Source organism: Loxodonta africana, chromosome 24 (assembly GCF_030014295.1).
Source record: "Loxodonta africana isolate mLoxAfr1 chromosome 24, mLoxAfr1.hap2, whole genome shotgun sequence".
Lineage (NCBI taxonomy): Eukaryota > Metazoa > Chordata > Mammalia > Proboscidea > Elephantidae > Loxodonta > Loxodonta africana.
Window position 1 is genome coordinate 40,344,804 of NC_087365.1, and position 24,062 is coordinate 40,368,865.

At 38.8% G+C, this 24,062-nt stretch overlaps 1 protein-coding gene across 2 annotated transcripts in view; it reads left to right on the forward strand.

Moving 5' to 3' along the window:
• Positions 1–24,062, forward strand: part of TOP1 (DNA topoisomerase I) — an 88,432-nt gene that overhangs the window by 48,430 nt on the left and 15,940 nt on the right. For both annotated transcript variants that reach the window (XM_064276084.1, XM_064276082.1), the window contains 6 exons: positions 2,091–2,197; positions 9,634–9,749; positions 13,522–13,643; positions 15,335–15,457; positions 17,299–17,486; positions 17,747–17,891. In XM_064276084.1, coding sequence (XP_064132154.1) covers positions 2,091–2,197; positions 9,634–9,749; positions 13,522–13,643; positions 15,335–15,457; positions 17,299–17,486; positions 17,747–17,891 — 801 coding nt within the window. The remainder of the gene's footprint in view (positions 1–2,090; positions 2,198–9,633; positions 9,750–13,521; positions 13,644–15,334; positions 15,458–17,298; positions 17,487–17,746; positions 17,892–24,062) is intronic.

Here is a 24,062-nt window from a genome sequence, read left to right on the forward strand (position 1 = left end):
ATCTTTTGTGCATGGTCACACAGCTAATAAGTGGTAAAGCCAGGATTTGAACTCACACAGTCTGCTTCCAGAGTCAGCACACTATCTGCTATGTTATCATGCCTGCTATGGAACTTTGCTGATCCTCTAACTCCACAAGGAAAGGGGAAAAAGATCTAAGGAAATTATATTAAGAATTTTAACGAGTAGGTGAGCCATAGGGAGATAATCAGATCCTGGAGTTAGAGAATCGTAATTTCTCTGACAACTAGGGTCTTCTTGGCAGAAATTCAAGTTAATGAGAGCCAACTCAAGGAGTTGAGAGTGGAATGTTGAGCAGTGATTTTGGTAGCCAGTCACTTCACTGTTACGTAGATAATCAGTACAGGCTCGTCAATAAAGAAACGTAAAATTTTAGCTCTCCATGCTTTCTATATCGCATTTATGTTTATATTACATTTATGCAAGATAATAGCTTTTCTCCAAGTTTAGAAGAGGTTAGTAATAACTGTTAAACCATTTGGAAAAAAAGAATGGCTGACTTCGTTTTTTATTGTTCTGTTTACCAACTCTCTCCTTTCTGGAAAGAAAATGCAGAATGAAAGACCCCGTGAATTAATGTACAGTCTTACTGTGGCAGGGACCCCAGATGGCAGGATCAATCATTAAATCTCATTTGCTGACTGTTTTTTTTGTTTGTTTGTTTGTTTGTTTCTGGGAATTGTTCTGAAGTCTCTTGGTAACTAAATATCCCATTTTTAAGCTTGAAAACATAAAATGTAGCCAGTAGTTTCCTGATGGGACCATCTGCATGCCTGTTCAGAAGCCATTAAGACAATGTCTTCACTAAAATATGTTTCCTTTTCTCGTGGTGTGTTGCAGCCTAAATAATAAACATCTGAATTAATGTGATCCTCTAGTACCTTCTCCATATATTCTTATGTCTGCTTAAAAATATGTGTGATATTATGAGCTTTCACCTTCCTCCTGTCTCTCAGAGGTCATTTGCTTATAGACTAAGTTTATTCCTCTCTTGATTGCCATCCTGCTAGGTAGTCCTAGACTGTTTATCTATTCCAGTCATTCCCATGAGTCACATTCTTTTATTTTTCCTGTAAGTTTGGGCTCTCATCATGGTGACTATCAGCTGTACGACCTTGAGCCAGTGACAAAACCTCTGCTTCAAAGTTTTCTTGATTGTAACCTGAAGAGGTCAAATGAAACCGTCAGTGAAGCTCTTTCCAGCTCTGCCAATCTGTAATTGATTTTTAAGATGATTCAAAACTACCTTTCCTTGCTGTACAAGACTTGTTCAATAATGACTTAAATTATCTTGAATAGTTGGAGCAAAGGAAAATATTCTTCAGAAGAGTTTAGATTCTGTTAAGCAGGACCCCCACCAATCGAATGTCATATATTTGCCTGGGCGTATGCGTGTTGAGATTTATCTCATGTATTATGGAGTTGCACTTATGTTTGATGCTGTCTTACTCTGCCCCTCTAACCAGGCTATCTAAGATCACAGTTCAAAGAGACGCCATAAGGAAATACCATCATAGGAATCAGTAATCATTTTAGGACCTCCCAGGTATTTGCTCACTGCATTGTGACTTTGTATATACATGCAGGAGTGATATGATAGAAAGTATTCCCCACTAGAATGAATCAGGAATATCCTTTTCAAACTGAGTATTAAGTACCTAATATAAAGCCTCCCACACTCACTGTTAGATGGTATTGGAAGAGGTTTAAAGATGAGTCAATTTAAAAATAAGTGAGGAAAAAAAATAAGGATAGTGCACTGGGATTACTCTCTCTAGCAGTGGTTTCCCAAGCTCCCCTAATGTTAAAAAATTGTTTCCCAGGCTCTTTCCCCTAAAAACAAATTATTTTAATCACTTTTTTAGGTAATCACTTGTCAGGGAAGCTTGCGAAACGCTGCTCTAGAGCAAATCCTAGTAAATATTATTCGTCAGTCAAACGATGGAATTGTACCTAAGATCTTCAGTTCTAATATGATTCCAGTTTTTCTTCGTAACGGCCACCAAAAACTACTTCTAGAAGTGTGATTGGTCCTTATTTAAGTACTTTCTCACCATGTTTCTTTGTAGGATGGTAAATTGAAAAAACCCAAGAATAAAGATAAAGATAAAAAAGTTCCTGAACCAGATAACAAGAAAAAGAAACCGAAGAAAGAAGAGGAGCAGAAGTGGAAATGGTAACATCTCAGCACTGGGTTCAAGTGTCAGCTCTTTTATTCCACAGCCTAATTAAGCGAGAGTATTGAGTTATTAAAATTAATAGCCTGATACTTAGAGGGGGGAAAACAAAAGTACTTACGAGAATCTCTCTAGAATAATTCTTAAGAAATATGTTTCCTAGGCCCTTGTGAAATCCTTAAACCTATTGAGTCTCAAAACTAGGTCCCACTTCATTGAACAGAATGAATTATAGAAGTAGATTATGTGTATGGAGTTTAGCTTATAAAGAAAGTCACATTTAAAATGGGGAAAAGATGAATTATTCTATAAATCATTTTGGGAATACTGCCTGTTTGTTTAAAAAAAAAAAACAAAACTCCCTAAGAAAACGTGTGTGAATATTTTTATAATTTTGCAGTACAGACCTTTTGAAGCAAGACTTATAACCAGAGCCATAAATTACATCAGAATTAAAATCTTCTATCCAAATGACAAATAGACAAACTATTAAAAAAAAAACCTGAGGAAAATATTTGCAATACAAAGGACTGATAATCCTAATCTGAAAAAAGCTCTTGAAACAATTATGAAAAGAACAACCTAGTAGAAAAGTGAGAAACAGAAAAAAAGTGGTTAGTAAAACCAAAAAAACAAAACCTGTTTTCATTGAGTCGATTCCGACTCATAGTGACCCTATAGAACTGCCCCATGGGGTTTCCAAGGAGTGGCTAGTGGGTTCAAACTGCTGACATTTTGCTTAGCAGCTGTAGCTCTTAGCCACTGCACCACCAGGGCTCCAAATGATTAGTAAACATCTTAAGATATGGTCAACCTTAAAAGTAATCAAAGATGGGGGGAAAAAAGGGGGGAGATGTCTTTTTGTTTACTGCCTCTCAGATTGACAAAGATCAGTAAGTGAAAATGTCTAGTGAATGTGAGAAAAACAGGTATTCTCCTTCACAGTGGCAATGAAGATTCAGAGACATTCTTTATGAAGGACAGTTTAGAAATAACAGGTTACTTTTGAGAAGTGTGTTTAGGTGGGGAACTTTTATTTTCTACTTTATAAACTTTGGTATTTGGAATTACAAGATAAACATGTCTTTTTTTATACTTTAAAAAAAATTTTTTTTTTTTGTACATAGGGTCACTGTGAGTCAGAACTGACTTGGCGGCACTTAACAACAGCTTTTTTTCTTAACCTTTATTATTTAACTACTCTACAGTAATGGAAACCCTGTGGCATAGTGGTTAAGTGCTACGGCTATTAACCAAAAGGTTGGCAGTTCGAATCCACCAGGTGCTCCTTGGAAACTCTATGGAGCAGTTCTACTCTGTCCTATAGGGTCTCTGTCAGTTGGAATCAACTAGATGGCCAACAGGTGTGGTTTTATAACAGTAGTAGTAATTCATATTGTGTTGAGAAAATTCAAATGATCCACAGGTGAAAGCCTCCTTTACCTCGTCCCATTTGCCTTTTCAACCTTGAGGTTATCACTGTTTGTAGTTTCGTGAGTAGTATTCCAGACCCTTTTGTATGCATTTACTGTATTGCTTTTATAATTTAGAACATTAATGTCTGAAGAAAGGGGAAGGATACGTGACCTGGGAAATGGCTGAGAGTTGTACCAGAGCCACAGTGGCGGAATTGCTCATCATAGCCATGGATTGGCATTGTTGGTGTGAACGTACATGGGGTTAAATGGAATGTCTAGTCAAGGAAAACCACAGAGCAAAAGAATCTTGGGCCTTTCCAGAGATCAGAGTCAGAAAACAAAAGATGATGTATTTTTATTTTTCTGGTTTTTATTTAAAACTAATTGAAAGTTTTCCGTGATCTTTCATAGAGTTTTACTCATAGAGCATCGAAAGGTTTTTATGACCTTTAACAAAATGCCTTTTTTTTTTTTTTTTAATTAATAAAATGATTGTGTAAATTAGAGGTTATTATTGGCAATGGTGAGAGTGGTGAGTTGGTAATTCATCAGTCTATCTCAGGGTTCTTTGGTTGATGCTCAACAAATCCTTGTTGAATGAACAAATTAATTTCCTTGTCATCAGTAGCTCCTTGCTATTTTCATCTCTCTTCTTCCTTTGGAGCCCTGGCTGCATTGGGCCCTGAAGCAGATAAACTCTTATCCTGGCCCAGCCTGTGTATGTAGAATTAGGTGTCCTTGAGGGTTTTAGTAGCCTATTTTGCTTTTGTGGGTTGAAAATCCTTATCAGTGTTGCCACACATTAATTCTGAGGGACCATGACCTTTGATTTTTAATCTTGTTTTGGTTTAAGGGGAACTGGTTAGTCTTTAACAAAAGATGATTGGTTTGGGGGTGAGCAGTCTTGGCTACACTCCTAATGTATGCTTTTCTCAAGTCTGATTGTTAAACTTTGAGCATTCTTCCCAAGCACAATGCTTGGTGGTTTTCTGGAAGTGTTGAGAGGTAGAGAATAGAAATGATGGGCTTCTTAACTGATAGCTTGCCAATGACGACCTAGTAAGAGAATTTAGATGGCAGATGCTCTGATTTTTATTATTTCTATTGCTGTCTCATAAAAATAATTTATACACTTTACAAGCTTGGCAAATGCACAGATGTTTTGCCTCCCTCCAAAGTCTGCAGACTCATCCATCTTGACAATAAATAAATAAATAACTTACTTAGATCCTTAACGTCTCTCTCTTTGATAATTGTGGGAATGAAAAATGGTCCAAATCCCTCTGGGTTTCTTTGCTGTATCACATTTTTCCCACAGAAACAATGTCGTAGGTGGTAGCAGTACACGCAGGCTCATCCATAAAAATGTTTCGCCCAAACCAAAACCAAACTTGTTACCATTGAGTCAACTTCAACACATAGCGACCATGTAGGACAGAGTAGGACTGCCCCATAGGGTTTCCAAGGAGCAGCTGGTGGATTCGAACTGCTGACCTTCTTGGTTAGCAGCTAGGCTCTTAACCGCTGTGCTGCCAAGGCTCCAGGTGCCCGTATTTGTAACTGTTACCCATTGTAGCTATATAGGGTTTCAGCACTGCTTTGGGTTAAGTATATCTTTATCAGGGCTGACCTGTTGGAACATAAGCCCCATCTCAGTTCTAAACAGTTGATTCTTCACAAAGGCTTAGAAACTCCAGGAGTTTATGGCCAGGTGTTAGGTGTGACTTCAAAAATGGAGTTTTGAGTCTCTTTTAGCAGAAGGCAACATGCTGTAAGGAGTTAGGATTATAATGTTATAAGGAGTTAGTGTTTAAAGACCAGGACTCATGAATACAGCCAGTGATAGTGATAAGTTTATTGAATATGGGTTATTGACATTCTCTTCAAACCAGAGAAACTGATTCCAAAGATTAGCTTCCAGAAAGCTGTAGTATTATGACCTTTATTTCTGAATTAAAAAAAAATTAGAAATGCATTTTCCAGTATACTGTGAGGTGCTTGTTAACTTTGAAGGAACTTGATTCCCAACAGTGGTTTATTGTCCTGTCTTACACTCATTTCTAGCATTTTTCCTCTTTCTGCCTTTCAAGCAAGTTTTATGGTAAAATTGACACCCAACTTGAATTCCTAAGTCAAGCCTGCCGTAGAGAAGTCATTTTGATGTCTAAGTGCATGTTTTTCCTTATTTCGTTCATTCGTCTTATTGTGTTAAATATATCTCTCAAAAGTTTGCCATTTTAACCATTTTTGAGTGTACAATTCAGTACAACATTGTATGTTTTCATTCGTAGAGTAATAACTGTTGATCCAGTAACATCAGCCCATATTGGAGGATGTGTTCTGTCTTCCTCTTTAAACTGGGGTTAGTGTTAAGTGATTTACTGAGCCTCTTAATATGTTTAAATGGTAAAGTTTCTGTGGGTGAAGACAAACATGTTGAAAGAGGAGAAATTATAAAAACAGTTTGGAGTCTTAATTTGAAAACACTGGAGTTGATGAGAATGGAGCCAAGTCCCAGGGTAAGGGAAAGCTCGACACACTGAAATCTCCTCAGGTTACTCAGTGGCTGCTCTGGATAGCTGCCTTGCAAGTGCTCTCACAGACATGTATTCGTACAAACATATTTTCTCTGATGTGGAGAAAATCGTACTTGTTTCTCTACTTTAAATGTCTTTCTGTCTTTATTATTAATACTTTTGCAAAGGGGAGCAAAAGCCTATTTTGAGTTTTTGGTATGATGAGTTGAAAGAACTTGGGGGATTGGATGGGTTCCTGTGTCCAGACCTTTCTGTGCCAACCACTAGTTGGCAGATCCTGCCTGATTTTCTATCTGTAAAGTGGCAAGTTGGTTATCAAGGGTCTTCAAATCTTGACTTGCCTTTTATAGTAATGCTGTTGTTAACAGTACAGTTTGATACATGTAATTTTTATTTGATATTTCTGAAGTTTTAAAAACATATTGGAGTTAGAAGATGATAGGAAGGTAATAGAATATGCATAATTGGCTTTCGGAAAGATTCTGTAGAACTGTAGGCCTTTTAGGTTTCAGGTAGAAATAGTAAAGATTAAAATCTGTGACATTTTAAAACATTCTGTCTGTAAGACAACTGGATGACTCTAAAACAACAAAATGTGAGGGTGGGGAGAAGGCTATTCCAGAGAACGAGAGACTTTTGAGACACGTAAACCAATTGCAACAGGTGGTTCTTAATTGGATCCTGGTCTATAAAATACGTTTTGGATATGGTTGGGAATTTTTTTAATACAGACTAGGTATTAGAATGATACTAGGGAATTCTTAATTTTGTTGTGATAATAGTATTATTGTTAAGTGGGAGAATTTTTTACAGAGATACTTGCTAAAATACCTAGAGGTGAGGTATATCTGCAAATTACTTTGAAGTGGTTCAGCAACAAGAGGAAATTTGGCAAAATACTAGCAATTGTGATATAGGTGGTGGTTATATGTTTACTGTATTTTTTGTGTCCCTCTATTTGATAATTTTGAAAATGAAACATTTTTTAAAAACTTGTTTCCACTGAGCATCTATTTAGATTCATATATCAGTGTCTGCTGGATATCTCTATGGCCCATTTGGCTATCTTTAATTACCATTAAGTACCATAAACACACTGTGTTCCAGCTGAACTTTTCTTTCCCAGCCTTCCTGTTCAATTGTACACTTTCTCATAGGGTTGTTTTCCCCGTTCCTTCTCTTGGCATCTCAACTCCCAAGAGGCCTTGTTCTGAATATCAGTAGCATAAATAATACCTCTGTCATGTATACTGTTGTGGTAAAACATAACTGCATTTCCATATCCCCCACTTTTGCTGAGCGCCTTCAGTGATACTCTTTTATCCAGTGTCTTTTTTTAAGTATGTAATTTTGTTTTTTGTTGCTGAGATTATACAGAGCAAAAAAAACCATTGTCGAGTCAATTCAGACTCATAGGGACCCTATAGCAAAACATACACCAATTCAGCAATTTTCTACACGTACCATTTAGTAACGTTGATTACATTCTTCGAGTTGTGTGAACTTTCTCACCCTCCGTTTCTGAGTTGCTTTTCCCCCATTAACGTGAATTACTGCCCTCTACGAAGTGGTTAAGAGCTACAGCTGTTAACAAAAAAAAAAGGTTGCTCCTCGGAAACCGAATGGGGGCAGTTCTACTCTGCACTATAGGGTCGCTATGAGTCAGAATTGACAGGTAAGGGCCCTGTTTAATCTTTTGATTTGCTGTTATCAGTTTGATCCCACATAGATAGTTCTTAAAAGAACATAATGCTCAAGGCAGACATTTTTTACTAGTTAAGCTAAACCATTCTTTGTTTTTAAGAAGACTCCAGGGGATATTTTTGATTTGAGGTTTAAAGATTATCTCAGGGCAGTAGTTTCAGAAGTTCATCCAACTTTCATGGCTCCAGGAAGTCTGAAATGCATGAGAATTTAAAATTCTGTATTTTCTCCCTTTTGATCAAAATTCTTTTATGGAATCTTTGATCAAAACATTAAGTAATGAATAGTAGCTGGGCACCATTCAGTTGTTCTGGTCTCACGGCAAAGGAGGCAGTTGTTCATGGAAGCAATTAGCCACTCATTCTATATCCTCCTATTCCTGACTCTCCTTTTTTCTCTGTTCTTCCAGGTGAATAGAGACCAATTGTTGTGCCTTGGATGGCTGCTTGCAAGCTTCCCCCCTCCCCCCCTGTTTTTTTTTTTAGATTGTGCTTTAGGTGAAAGTTTACAGCTTGAGTTAATTTCTCCAAAATTTTTTACGTATATTGTTTTGTAACATTAGTTGCAATCCCCACAATGTAACCCGCCCCCCCCCACCCCCCACCTTTCCACCCTGGGATCCCTGTGTCCATTCAACCAGTTTCTGTCCCTTCCTGCCTTCTCATCCTGCCTCCAGTCAGGAGCTGCCCATTTGGTCTCGTGTATCTGATTGAACTAAGAAGCACACTCCCCCCTTGTATTTTTTGTTTTATAGTCCTGGCTAATCGTTGTCTGAAGAATAGGCTTCGGGAATGGTTTCGGTTCTGGGTCAACTCCACTTGCAAGCTTTTAAGATCCCAGGTACTATGTAATGAACTGGGAGCTAGATCAGAGGCAATAAACATGTTATTAGCCCCGTTAACTGAGATGTCCCGTGAAACCATGACCCTGAGTCTCCAAACCAAGAAACCAAATGCCATGAGGTTTTTGGTTGTACGAGTCAGCCTCAGCAGCTACTTTTTTCTTTTTGTTTTTTGTTGTTGTTGTAAATATATTATGCAACCTTTGTCAATTTAGCTTTTTACAGGTGTACAGTTCATTGACAGCAATTACAGTAATTGGCTGTGCAATCCTACCCTTAATCAACTCAAATTTCCTTCACCATTAACCTTCTGTTTCCTCCTTCCCTCCGCCCCGGTAACCAGTAATAAGCTTTGTTCTCTCTACATGTCTTTTCTTGAGTTTTTTGTACATTTGTCACTTTGTGATTGACTTACTCAGCATAATGTCTTCAAACTCCATCCATATTATGTGTATCAAGACTTCATTTCTCCTACTGGCTGAGTACTATTCCACTGTATATATGTACTACGTTTTGTTTATCCATTCATCTGCCTATGGGCATTGTTTCCACCTTTTGCCTATTTTGAATAGCGCTACAATGAACATTGGTGTACAAGTCTCTATTTGAGGCTCTTCCTGCTTTCACGTTTTTGGGGTATATACCTATGATTGGAATTGCTGGGTTATCCAGTATCTTTTAACTGAACCATTGAAATGTGCTTCCTTCTATTCACCTGATTATTCCATGTTGTTTGTGACAGTTGACTTTTTAAAGCAAAGGATACCATCTGGTTGACCTTTGGCAGTTATTTTGATCCGGTCTTTGAATGTGGGCCCATAGTCATTCCAGAGCATGAGTCAATTGAACAGATATTTATTTTATCATTTATTAGGTTGTAATCTCAGTATTAGGCAAGGTGATCACTAAATGAGGTTGTGCCTTTTCTTTTGAAGGTGGGAAGAAGAGCGTTACCCTGAAGGCATCAAGTGGAAATTCCTAGAGCATAAAGGCCCTGTATTTGCTCCACCATATGAGCCTCTTCCAGAGAACGTCAAGTTTTACTATGATGGTAAGTTGTTCTAGGGTTGTCCGGCTCTTGGCCAAAACAAGAATTGGCTTGTATTTCGGGATAGAAGAAAAGGAAGAATCCTGTGCTGTATGAACCTTTTTGCTTATTTCATTTTGTTGTATTGTCATTGTGTGGTTTTGTGGAAGGGACATCAGATGTTTACTTCACTCTTAAAGGCCCATCTGGTGCTGAAAAAGTGCTGTGAGAAAGGGCCCGTTGGTGTCTTGTCTACATGGTCCAAAAAAAGGTTCTACATGGCTCACAGCATATGGTCCAAAAGCGGAACGCTTTCATCTGGACTTTATTTCTGGGGAGCTACTTTTTTGCAAGAGAGTTAATTGGAAAAGCCTCACTTGAATGGAGGTGTATTTTTTTTTAGCAGTATAAAGTAAGCTGACAAGCTGCTTATCACTAGAAATAGAACTGGTACTTGGATGAGGATTAATAATCACCCGTCAACCTCTAGGTATACCTAGTAGCCGGCTACCACTCATTCTATTAAACACAACACTATGCTTTTGATATCTCAGCAGTTAAGTCTGAGAAATGTTCTGCCTGGTTGTCTTTGAACTCTCAGAATTGCCCGTTGTCACCAGTATTTCCATCCTGGGGGTGAAGGATTTAAGAGTGGTCTTTGACACTCCTGTTGGTGATGTAACAGTATGCAGATGGTAATTCTCAGCTGATTTCCCTGTTCCAAGCATCCTGTCCAGAAATGGCTAGAGCATTGTTCCTGAAAACTTTGTACTTAAGGTTCACCAGATTGGGTCTGGGCTGGTTTAATAGTTACAAAGTGGGACTGGATGATTCTGAACCAGGTGGTGTGCTAAATCAAACTTTGAGATGTACTGGGTAGGAGAACTGCTGAAAAGCAGCAGTGGTCATCCCTAAGAGAGCTCTGCTGCATCTTTTTGCCCACCAGCAGTGGTGTCAGGGCCACAGATGCTTGTAGGTCTAAGAAGTAGTTTATACTGAAGGGCTCGGTCTGCAAGTGAGGGATGTGCTAAATTTGGCAAGCTGGAGTTCACTATTTAAAGTTATGTATTTATTGAATATGCCTGTGTTCAGACACCCAAGACCCAGCAGTGGACAGCACTGACAGTTCCCTGATCTCCTGGCATTTGCAGTTTATCAGCAACCCACAGCCTTAGTTAACAGATAAACATTTTGACTTGTGTTGACCAGATGGCACAGGACAGAGTTCTGTCAGCCCTCACAGCAGGTCATTCCTGGTGACTCTTAGATACGACTCAAAGCCAAAACTTCCAATGAAGAGAAAGGGCCTAGAACGTTGAAGAGGACAATCATAAAAGTGCAGGTATTTTGACGCCCTTGTCTAGGGTCACCAGGAGCTTTAGAAAGCACAATTACGAGGATCAAGATGATTTCAGGGAAAGCTGGATTCCTTGTCTTGGGGCTCCTCTTACTTTTCAAGATGAGAAGCCAAGGCCTGGACCAGTTATCACTGAATGCCACGGTCCCTTTCCATCATTGCTCAGTCCTTCATTACAGGGGTACCAGATCCCGGCTCTAGCATTTTCTTAGTTGGTCTTCCCTCTGGGTCTTCTTTACTCCCTTTTAGTGTGAACTCTGTAGTACATCAAGAAGTCAAATTTGACTGATTAAAGTTCAAACTGATGGTGTTTAAGTGCTGCTTACTCCCTGGGGAAGAGAATTCTCAGACTACTTTAGAGCCTGCCAGGGAAGGAAGGTGGGGTATGGAACGTCTAAGACAGTGGATTTCTGCCACTCCTGAGGACGTCCCGTTTTTAGCTCTGACTCAGCAGTTTCCTCTTTCTGGAGCTCAGCCTTTTCCACAAAGCGTTATCGTTGCCAGGAACCTTTAAATCACCCACCAGTTTGCTGCAGGAAGCTGTTGTTTCATCTTTTGACAGCTCATCTAAAACAGCTTTGTACCTGAAACAAACAGGAGGAGTCAAAATTGCTCCCTTTCTTGGGGCAGCATTCAGAAAAATTGCCCAGAGTCCCCTCTTTTTTCTCCCCAAAACTGTTACTATTTAGCTTATACCATACAGACCCAGGAGAAGTTTACATTATTTCTTGCCTCTTTTTTTTTTTTAAATTAGGGATGTAATATTTTCCTTTATCTTGGAAGCATGTAACAATTTTATTGGCACCTCTGGTTCAGACCTGAGTGAAGGAGTTCTGAAGAACTGCGGAAACCTTGAAAGCAACCCAAAGTGCCTCCTTCAAAGGCAGGAGCTTAGGGGTGTTGAGGGGGAAAGCTGCGCCACCTGTTGGGCTTTTAAGTTATGGCTTCCAAGGAAGCTTTTTATGTCTATCAGGACAGTTTGAATTTTGTGCTACACTTCCCTGAATTCCCACAATTAGGGGTTATAACTTACCAACCGTCATGAGATGAGGTATCTTCTGAGTTTTGAAATTAATTCTGGTTACACTTTAGTTTACTATTAAAAAAAAAAAGTTGCCATCAAGTAGATTCCGACTCATAGCGACTCTATAGGACAGAGTAGAACTGCCCCATACCGTTTCTAAGGAGTGCATGGTTAGCAGCCGTAGCTCTTAGTTTTCTGTAATGAATGTGAAAAACGTTGGTGAATTGTTAATACCGATGCAATGGTTATAGTAAAGCAATGGAATTATTATTTAATCTCATTTTGTTTTGAGTATAGCCAAATGCTATTATTATTATGGCATGGGTTTATTCCACATGATGTTGTAAAGTTGGATTTTCAAGGAGGGAAAAAATGGAAATTGGCCCTAAGAGTATTGTTAAAAATATTCTATTTGAAAAGTAGATTAAACTCCCAAGGACTTTTCCTTTATTGCTTTATTAACTAGTTAAGGTACGCAGAACTCCTAGACCCCATTCAGATTTTCTTTTCCAGTTAGTAGTTTTTATTGCGTTAACATTTCAAGGTTCCATTAAAACAGCTCTGCCCTAAATGGCTGCACACCGCAAAGATCCCCAGTCATCCCTTGTGTTCTGGAGGAGCACCGTTACCCTGAAGGAGGTAACCTCCTAACCCCTGTGTTCCAGAGTGGCACATGGCAAACTTCAGGGTGCACCCAGGCTACTTGAGGGTCTTGTTAAAATGCAGTTTCTGATTCAGTAGGTCTGGGGTGGGGCCCAAGATACTGCATTTCTAACAAGCTTCCAGGTGATGGCGCTGTGCTGCTAGTCTGTGAACCACACTTTTTGAGTAGCAGGGCTCTAGAGGTAGATCTTAGTAATTAGGCTATTTCCTATGGGAATTCTGGGCTTGTCTGCTGTGGATATATATTTTTATTCATATTCCACCCACTAACTTTGAAGAAGAAAGATGCCTATTTTTTTTCCCCACAATTCCTTTCTTCCACTCCCTGCCCTATCCCTTCCTCCCCTTCTTGAACAGAGGCTGCTTAGCTTAGCATTGGCAGGAGCCCCTCTGAGGATTTGATTTTTAAAAACCATTGAAGAGGTGTAAAGGAACTTGTTTGCTGAAAGGAAAAGGAAGAGTGGCTGGGCCTCCCCCAGGTCATACCTGTCCTGAGCAGGCACCTGGGAACAATTTACTGGCATAGTCTTCAGAGAATGACCCAGGTAAATATCTGCTAAAGAAAAGGAGAATTTATACAAGTAGATATAAATCAGTATGTTGTTCTGGTTGTTGTTGTTACAATGTGTCACCAGACCTTTGAATACCTTAGGAAGGTAAACCATTATTAAAGAAGAAATCTCCAGAGCTCAATACTTATACTTAAAATCTGAATACTACACCTAACTTTTTGGAACCACTTTTTCCTCTAGGTAAAGTCATGAAGCTGAGCCCCAAAGCAGAAGAAGTAGCTACGTTCTTTGCAAAAATGCTCGACCATGAATATACTACTAAGGAAATATTTAGGAAAAATTTCTTTAAAGACTGGAGAAAGGTATTATAGCGCATATATTAATATCCTAGCACCTTGCCAAAATGATCGAGTACTAAGTAATAAAACTATAATGTTACAAAAAAACTCTGATATACAAATTTGGGTTTTATGAATTTTGTTGTATTAAAAGTTGTTTATCTTTTGTTTCTTCATTTGCTATATTACATAGGATTTCTAGCCAACAAGAATGCTTATATTTCTTTCCTCCCAGCTCTCATGGCTGTTGTTGTGTGCCATCGAGTTGCTTTTGACTCATAGTGACCTGATAGCACAGAGTAGAGCCGTGCCCCTTAGGGTTGCCTAGGTGGTAAGGTTTATGGGAACAGATTGCCAGGTCTTTTCTCCTGTGGAGCAGCTAGTGGGTTCAAACTGTCAACCTTTCAGTTAGTGGCCAAGTGCTTAACCATTGCACCACCAGGACTCCTTCATATGGCTATAGGAGGGGCTGTGTCAGATTATACCAAACAGAAAACCTCAGTTCTAATTGAGCAAAGCAAAGTTTCTCTGTCTCTGCAGGTCTGTCTTCTGTTGCAGGAAGAGATGTTAATCCGACATCCCATTCCCTCTTGATTCTTGGTCATTTGCTTTAGGCAGTTTCTACTCTTGAAAGCATATGTATTATAGCTGCGCAGGTGATTTCAGAACAATCTCACCCTCAATTTTGGTAATGTGGATGGAGGCTGAGGTGAAGTTTACTTTCTGAACTAGCTCTGAAAATAAGATTTATTAAGTAAATAGAGCAAGGATAATGTAAGCAAGAATGGGTATGGGAATGTTTTTCTCGTTACTTAAATGATATGTATTCATAGTTCTCAAACCAGGGTACTCATATGTCTGGGGCTTTGCGGCAGTGTACCAAAGAGCCCAAGAAACTGTATAAGAATCTTTTTCAGTGATGAATAATTTAAAACCTTAGATAAGTGTTTTATAATAAAACAAAGTAACAATTTTTTCTCCAAAACTCACACACTTCTCCAGACACCTTTGTCTGAAGAAATGGTGCTTCATTGTAATTGCAAAGAAATATAGGAACTTATTAGTATATTTACCTTCTTTCCATCTTACTCCCCTTCTTTTAAAATTTTTAATTTCTAAAATCTTATCGTAGTGAAATATACATAATAAATGTGCCATCTCAACAATTTCTACATGTACAGTTAATTCAGTAACATTGATTACAGTCTTCCCATTGTGCAGCCATTCTTGCTGTCCTTTTCCAAATCATTTCACCATCATTAACATAAATTCATTGCCCCCTAAGCAAAACTCCTCCTTTCTCACTCCCTCTCACCCCCAGTGTAACCACTAATAATCTTTGGTTTCTTCATATTTGCTTATTTTATGCTAGTGAGATTATACATTATTTGTCCTTTTGCACCTGACTTATTTTGCTCCGCATGATGACTTCAGGGTTCATCCATGTCGTGGCATATATCAGAACTTCATTTCTCTTTTTGGCTGAGTAGCATTTCTTTATCTATGTAGCTATCTCCACCTTTTGGCTGTTATGAAAAATGCTACAGTGAACGTTGGTGTACAGGTTTCTGTTTGTGTTCCTGCCTTCACGTCTTCTGGGTATATACCTAGGATTGGGATTGCTGGGTTATATGGTAATTCTGTGTTCAACTTTTTTGAGGGACCAAACTGTTTTCCACAGTGGTGGTACCATTTTCCCTTTTTCTTTTGACTAGGAAATGACTAACGAAGAGAAGAATGTTATCACCAGCCTAAGCAAATGTGATTTCGCTCAGATGAGCCAGTATTTCAAAGCCCAGACAGAAGCACGAAAACAGATGAGCAAAGAAGAAAAGCTGGTATCTAAGACTTTTTTAAACGTCTGGATGATTTTGGAGTAGTGATCAGTTCATCTAATTCTCTTCTTGGTTTTTGGACATAGCACGTTTAGTAATTTTACATCACTCTGTATTAAAGATTTAGGATTCTCTGACTAGTAATGTTTAAGTTTTAGAGGTTTTACTTAGAGTGAAAACGGTGAATAGCACTTTGTTTAATGGCTAAATATAAGAGCCCTGGCGCTCCACTGATCTAAAGACCAGTTAGTAATTCCAATAATACAGTCTTTAAGGTGAGCAGCCCTGCCCTGCAGTGGCTACTGGGTATTAAGGATTAAGACAGATCAAATAATATTGGCCATGCACCTCTTTGTTCTTTGATCTGTTTTACTCTGGAATTTACCATGCTCATCAATCTCCATCTTCCACCCATGATAATTTTCCTCTCAGGGTCTATATCAGATTATACCTAACAGAAAGCCTCAACTCCGATTGAGCAAAGGAAAGTTTGTCTGTCTCTGCAGATTCTTATAAATGGGCTACCTGTTCTTATAAATAAAGTTTTATTGGAACACAGCCGCACCCATTTGTTTACTTATTATTAACGACTGCTTTCATGTGACAGTGCCAGAGTTGAGTAATTGCCCTCAAGCCTAAAATATTTTCTATCTAGAACAAGTTTGCTAACTTTTGATCTAGAGGAATCCAGACTAGAAACTCAGTTTCTTAAACAGGTTCAGAAGTTAAGGACTAAGGGATTCTTTACAGTTTAGAGCACTATAGTTTCAGTATTTTAAAGGACTTGCATGTTTATATAATTTAGGTCCTTGTATTTGTATCTCATTGTTTGATAGTACCTATTTGATTCTTAGTTTAAAAATTAATAAATTACTGTAGGAATAATAAGTATCAGACTTTTCAGTCTCAGTTTAGCCTTATCCCCAATATCCCAAATGACTGAAATTTGGTACATTGACTTTGGGGAGAGTGTTTCAACTTGAAAACCACTTGGAGCTTTGTTCTTGAAATAGCGTGACTCAAAGATGAAACCACTTGCGGTCGAGTCAGTTCTGACTCATAGCAAACCCTTGTGTGTCATAGTAGAACTGTGATCCCCACAGGGTTTTTAATGGGTTGATTTTGGGGTAGTAGATTGCCAGGCCTTTCTTTCAAGGCCCCTCTGGGTGAACTCTAACATCAAACCTTTCAGTTAGCAGCTAAGCACATTAACTGTTCATGCCATCCAGAGACTCCATTCCAAAGATAGGGAGGTTTTATAAGCATCACTTTGTCAGAGCCCCATCAAAGACATCTGCTGCCAGCAAGTTCTGACTCTTTCCACCCACAAGTCAGCAGGACTTAGTTAAATTGAATCACCAAGTGTAAGAGGGATGAAGAGTCAACAGAGGGTAACGAGGCTCAAAACCCTTTAATTTTTTCCTTTTTGGAGCAAGAATTACAAAGTGTACAGTGTACATACCTATATACCTGGAAAAGAATCTGTGACAGGCTCATCTGGACTTGAAAACCCATGTGAAATACTGTTCAACTAAATGCTTCTGAAGCCAGCTTGAAAATATGGAGATGTTCTTTTATGAGATCCTATCAGAGACTTTTCTGCTTTCTCCATTTTGATACTACTCAACCAAAAGGCGTACATTCTTTACTGGTAGATCCTTTGGGAAGTTTTATTATATGTAAATTTGAAAAAAAATCCGCTAGAATTTTTCCTTTATCTGAATGCTTCTCTTAGTGATTTGTAGACTTTCTCTGCCTTGACCTGTTTCTTCCTCCCAAGAGATAAAATATGTTAGCAGTAGGTCAGCAATTGGAATGCATTTTGAGTACTTCCTGTTTTTCAGAAAATCAAAGAGGAGAATGAAAAATTATTGAAAGAATATGGCTTCTGTGTTATGGATAACCACAGAGAGAGAATTGCCAACTTCAAGATAGAGCCTCCTGGGCTTTTCCGTGGCCGTGGCAACCACCCCAAGATGGGCATGCTGAAGAGACGGATCTTGCCTGAGGATATAATCATCAACTGTAGCAAGTGAGCACACAGATCATCCTTTGGGCTAGAAATGAGTTGGAGGGCTTCCTTGTAGTTGGTAATATTTCCCATATTAACAGAGGACTGTTTGAGAAGGAGACACTTAGGGGTATAGTGATACTGCCAGGTACAGGTTTCCAAGTGCTTTTTAGGTATTGACTGGTGAGGAGGAAACTTTGAAGTGTATTTTCAGCAAGTCATGAAAGGCAAAACTGTTCCTCACTTCTTATTTCACTGCTCCTCCTGTCATATTTCCACAGAGACGCCAAGGTTCCTTCCCCTCCTCCAGGACATAAGTGGAAAGAGGTCCGACATGATAACAAGGTTACTTGGCTGGTCTCCTGGACAGAGAATATCCAAGGTTCCATTAAATACATCATGCTGAACCCCAGTTCACGGATCAAGGTAAGGGGATAGCTGAGAGCTGCACCAGTTACTGGGACTGATAATCTCTCTTTTTGTTGAAATGTGATGCTCTCGCCATCTAAATTCACTTTGACAAACTAAAAACCCTTCACATGAAAAGGAGGGGCAGATATTTTATGAGTTCCCGAGGATGTATTCATTTTTTACATCATGCTGTCATCTTACTGTTCATTTATTGATTCAAAGATATTTACTGAAAGCGTAATATATGCCACGCACAGTGTGTGTGTGGTTCTAGGAATTGTGTTGGTAAACAAGATAGATGCAGCCCCTGCCCTCCTTGCTTTACTGTCCAGTGGTCAGAATGTGATCAAGAGTGTGGTAAACATATACTGGCTTCTAAAGCTCTCTCCCTCTTCCTCTCCTTCCCTGGCTGTGAGGAAAGGAATGTAATTGCTCTGAATCAGAAAAGAAATTGTGAAATCTAGAGTGTCCTACGTACTTCTGGCTTCCCAAGGTCTCATCTGGGTAGGTTCCACCTATTTTACCAAGACCACATGGATGGTGTGAAAAAGCACATTATAAACTATGTTGTATACCCATGTGTTGCTATTTATTGCTATTAATGTTGTTATTGAACTGTTTTAGAAGGGCAGTCCGTTCTACTTAGCCAGCTAGCCATTCCCTGGCTTTGGAGAGTCCCACGAACTTCCTTCTTCAGACATGCTATGGAAGGGTGAATAGCAACCTACAAAAGGCAAGAACTTAGATCTGTGTAGACTTCGACTGTGATTATGTCTAAGATTTTCTCAATCCTGATTCACAGATTATTTATATCTGTTAAGATGTGAAAGGGAGCCCTGGTGGTGCAGTGGTTAGAACGTTCGGCTGCTAACCAAAAAGATCAGTGGTTTGAATTTACCAGCTGCTCCTCGGGAGAAAGATGTGGCAGTCTGCTTCCATGAAGATTACAGCATTGGAAACCCCATGGGGCAGTTCTGCTCCATCCTATAGGGTCGCTATGAGTCGGAATCGACTCAACAGCAACGGATTTGAGCTTTTTGGTTTTTAATAAGATGGGAAAGCCACAGCTCAAAAAACTATGTGACTTGCTGAGACTAAACTGCACATTTTCTAGCTTATAGCCCTGTGTTCTTCTATATATCACTACTTCTAATGAAAAATGTTTTCTTCCATTCAGTTGGAAAACATCACTTTTCATAGTTTAGAGTAAATATAGAATCAGAAAATGAGAACCGTTATGGTGAGCAGAAGTCCAAGTCATTTTAAGAAATGCATTGCATTCCTCTTCTGAAATAGCACAAAATTGTGGGGATACACAAATGGATAAACAATGGTCTTAGCCCTCAGGGAGCTTGTAGGCTTGTGGGAAAATCAGGTAAGAATTCAGTTGTATTAAAAGAAAGGTAAAAATTAAATGCTTTTGATAAATAAAGCAAAAAATAAAAATAAAATTCCCAGCAGTTAGAGATCAAAAACAGCTTTATGAAGGAAATTAGGTTACAGTGAGGTGTTAAAAGAAGTATTCCAATCAGAGAGGATTTCATTATGGACAGAGAGGAAGGAAAGCACAGAATATATTTGAGGAGTCTTATGTGGTTGAGGTATGGGGGTGTGAAAAAAGATGCAAAAAATTTTAACACGTAATGATGGTTGCACAACATTGTGAGTGTACTAAATGTCAATAATAGTAAATTTTATGTTGTGCATATTTTACTACAATAAAAATTATCAAAATAATACATGTGTTACTGTTAAACTTTTTCACATAAGTTGACATTTGATTCTCTTAACAACCATACCAGACATGTTCTAACGTCACCATTTTATTAATAAGGAAGTTTAGTCTCTGGGAGGCCAAAAAACCTGCTCGAGATTCAATAGTTAGTAAATAGCATAGGTTGGACTCTAACTTACATATCTTCAGCTTCTGGATGCCTTCCTATGACATCCTGCCGCCAAATTGAAAAATAAAATAAAAATATTTTATTCCTATGACATCCTGCCGCCGAATTGAGGCCAGCCTTAAATGCCATGCTAAGGAGGCTAGACCATTGTCTTAGTTATCTAGTGCTCCTATAACAGAAATACCACAAGTGGATGGCTTTAACAAAGAGAAGTTTATTCTCTCACAGTCCAGTAAGCTAGAAGTCCTAATTCAGGGCTTCGGCTCCAGGAGAAGGCCTTCTTCCCCTGTTATTTCTGGAGGACGGTCTTTGTCATCAGTCTTCCCTTGGTCTGGGAGCATCTCAGTGCAGAAACGTCAGGTCTGAAAGATGCACTATGCTCCTTGCACTGCTTTCTTGGTGGTATGAGGTCCCCGTGTCGCTCTGCTCAGCTTTCCCTTTTATATCTCAAAAGAGATTGGCTTAAGACACTCTCTAATGTTGTAGGTCTCATCGGTGTAACTGCCACTGATCCATCTCCTTACATCATAGTGATAGGATTTACAACACATAGGAAAATCACATCAGATGACAAAATGGTAGACAGTCATACAGTATGGGGAATCATAGCCTGGCCAAGTTGACAGATATTTTGGAGGGACACAATTCAATCCATGACAGCTATGTTTTGCATTTGATGGAGAATCATTGGAAGGCTTTGAACCGAGGAATATCTTGAACATAACTACTTCAGCAAGATTTACAGGCATTGCACATAATTACAGATACCAGCTGTTACAAGTGCTATGAAGGAAGGTATAGGGTACCATTTGAAAATAAACCAGGGGACCTGGCCTGGCCTCTGGGGTTCAGGAACAGCCTCTCTGAGGAAGTAACATCTAAGATGAGATGTACAGGATGAGTAGGATTTACCCATGGAAGGAATGGGCGAGTCTATGTTCTAGACCCATACTCAAATCTATCTGAAGCCCGTGAGGTGAGAAGGAGCTTGGTAGTCGTGAGGAACTAAAAGAAGGAAAGTATGGTTGGAGTAGGAAACCCTGGTGGCGTAGTGGTTAAGTACTATGGCTGCTAACCAAAGGGTCAGCAGTTCAAATCCACCACCAGGCGCTCCTTGGAACTCTATGGGGCAGTTCTAGTCTGTCCTATAGGGTTGCTATGAGTCAGAATCGACTCGACGGCACTGAGTTTGGTTTTGGGTTTTTTGGATGGTTGGAGTACAATGAGCAAGAAAGAGACGTGAGAGGAGGCCAGATCTTCTGATCCCTTCTTTTAGAGATGTTACATTATCCTAAGTCCAATAAGAAGACCCTGAACTGGGTTTTAAAGAGGGGAGTAATACCAGGTTTGTGTTTAAGAAGCTTGTGGCATAATTGATCATTCTGACTGCAGCTCTGTGGAGACTGGATTGGACACAAACAAGTAGGGAGACCAAGAGGAGGCTGTTACAGGATTCCAGGCAAGAAGTGGTAATGACATAGACTAGGATGATTGTAATAGGGATGGAGAGAGGTTAACTGATTCCAAATATATGATGTATACTGTGTGCTCTTACAGGTGGAAATTAGAGTTGATTGCAGAAAAGTCTCTGAAGAGGGTTGAGGTCCTTATTAGATAGGCCAAGTGGATCATCTCAAGGGCAGAGAGCCAGCAGCCGGTTTTATTCCAGACGATATCCAAGAAACTCCTGTACATAGTAGGCATTTGCGAAGGTTTGTGTATGGCGACCTGGAAGTTACCCAGAGTTAGCCCCTGCCTGCAACTTTATACTCAGGACAAAGTGCCTGACTGTCGTCAACTGGTATGAGATCCCAAGAATACTCATGAAGATGGTTGTTGTTGTTAGTTGCCACCTAGGCGGCCCCCAACTCATGGTGACCCCATGCACAAAGGGATTGGGCCATTGTGACCCATAGGGTTTTCTTAAGTAGGTCACCAGGCCTTTCTTTCTTAGTCTAGTCTCTTAGTCTGGGAGCTCCCCTGAAACCTGTTGAGCATCGTAACAGTATGCAGGCCTCCATTGCACTGTGTGGGCTGCACTGACCAGAAGCTGAACCCAGGTCTCCCTCTTGGAAGGAGAGAATTCTGCCACTGAACCACTGCTGCCTTCTTTGAAGGCGATTAAAGGCTTGGAAAGCAGTGTCTTTGCTGCAAAGAGAAATGTGATTTCTTCAGCTTTCTGCCAGTCCTCCCTCAGCTGTCTCCCACTGGGCAAAAGAGGACAGGGTTTGACAGAGCCACCTGGATAGACATTCACTCTTAAAAAGATAAAAGCTTAAGGGGTTTTATTTTCCTAATTAAATATTTCAAATATACAAGCCTATAGTATAATGAACACTCATATACCCATGCTCTGGCTTTGTTAAATCTTGGCATTGTTCATTTGTTTCATAAAAAATATTCTGACAGACACAGCTGATAATCCCCGAATACCGTTCTCCTCCTCCCCTGGAGATTATGATCATGAACTTGATGTTTTCGTTCTCATTTGTGTTTTTGTATTTTTATAGTATACTTATGTATATATAAAGTATATATAGTATTTGTTCTGCAAGTTTTAACTTTAAAGGCTGGGTTGTTGGGATCATTCTGCAGCTTGCTAATTTCATTGAGCTCTGTTTTGAGATTTTATTACCTTGACATACTTCTCATGTATTTGTTAAATAGTATCCTTTATAAATATAAAACATACCGATTCTGTTGTCTAGGGCCATTTAGGGGTATTTACAGTCTCACTGTTATAAACCGTGTTAGAATAAACACATTCTCCTTGTGCATATGGGTGTGAATTTCTCTTAAAGAGGCTTTATTAGATGTTTCTTAATTGTTCTTTCAAGTATGTAAACAAATTTACATCATCACCATTCACCAACAGTGTGTGAAAGTTTCTGTTTTTCCGTATCCATGCCAACATCTTTGAAGTTTTGTTTTTTTGCATTTGGATCTTTGATCCACGAAGAATATATTTTTGTATATGGTATGAGGTTGGGATTTAATACATTTTCTCCAAATGGATAACCGGTTGTCCCAGAAATAATTAAGCGTATTACCACCTCTGTCATATGTCAAGTTTCTACATGTATGTCTGTTTCTAGGCTCTCTGTCCTGTGCGTTTATTTGTCTGTTTCTGCATCAGTAGCGTACTATCTTTATTACAGCTTTATAAAGTCTTAACTATTGATAAGACAGGTTTCCTTCATCTCTTCTTCAAAGTTGACTTTGACGATTCTTGGCCCTCTACTGTTTAATTTTAAGATACATTTGTAAATAATTTCCTCTCAGAGGTTTTACACATTTTTAAAAACTTTGAAAACCTTTCAGGTTTTTTTTTTTTTTTTTTTTTTTTTTTGCTGTTGTGAATGGGATTTTTTTTTTCCCACTGTAGGTTATTAGTAGAGTGGAAGTGCAGTTGATTTTTTAATGTTGATCTTACATCTGACAGCATTACTCAACTCTCAGTAACTCTGTCTTTTTCAGATTTCTACAAATAAAGGTAGTTTTAGTTCTTCATTTCCAGTTCTTAAACCACATTTCTTTTGCTTGTTTAACTTCTACTTTTTGTTTTTAAACACAACTATCTGTAAAACCTTTATCCTCACCCTAGTCAACAGCTGTAACAGTCAAATATTTGATTAATTTCTATACTCATTGTTTCTTGTATCTTATTCCTTCCCTCTAGGTTTATTTTTCTTCTTGTTGAAGTATATACTCCTGACGTTTCACGAGGCTCCATAGGCAGCAAACTCTCCCCCTTGCTTTCCTGAAAATGTGTTTATTGTCATGCTAACTCGTTATCTGTCTTTTCTCCAACAAAGAACATGTCTTTGTTATTGATGTTCTGTTTCACTACCCTGTACCTAGGTATAGATTTATTTTTGTGGATGTTTATTCTAGAAAATTCTCATCCATTATTTCTTCCACAGCTTTAAGGCTGCCCATTCCATTTTTTCTTGTAGAGTCATCTTAGATGAGTATTGGAGCTTTTCAATCTACAGATCATGTTTTTTTAAATTATATTTTCATAGTCTTTATTTCTTCAGGTCTGAGTTCGTCATTGTCAGTGAGTTCTCTAGACCTAATTCCAATTGACCAATTTTAAAGTGTATCTAGTCTGAAGTTATCCCATTTCAATTATTATTTGTTTTGGGATTTCTAATTATTTTTTATATCTGTATCTACCAGGTTTTAGTTCATTTTGCCTGTTTTGATTTTTAAATATTTTGTTATTTTTAGTGGATATTATCTTTTTTCTTTTGGCACATGCTAAACATACTTCTTCAAA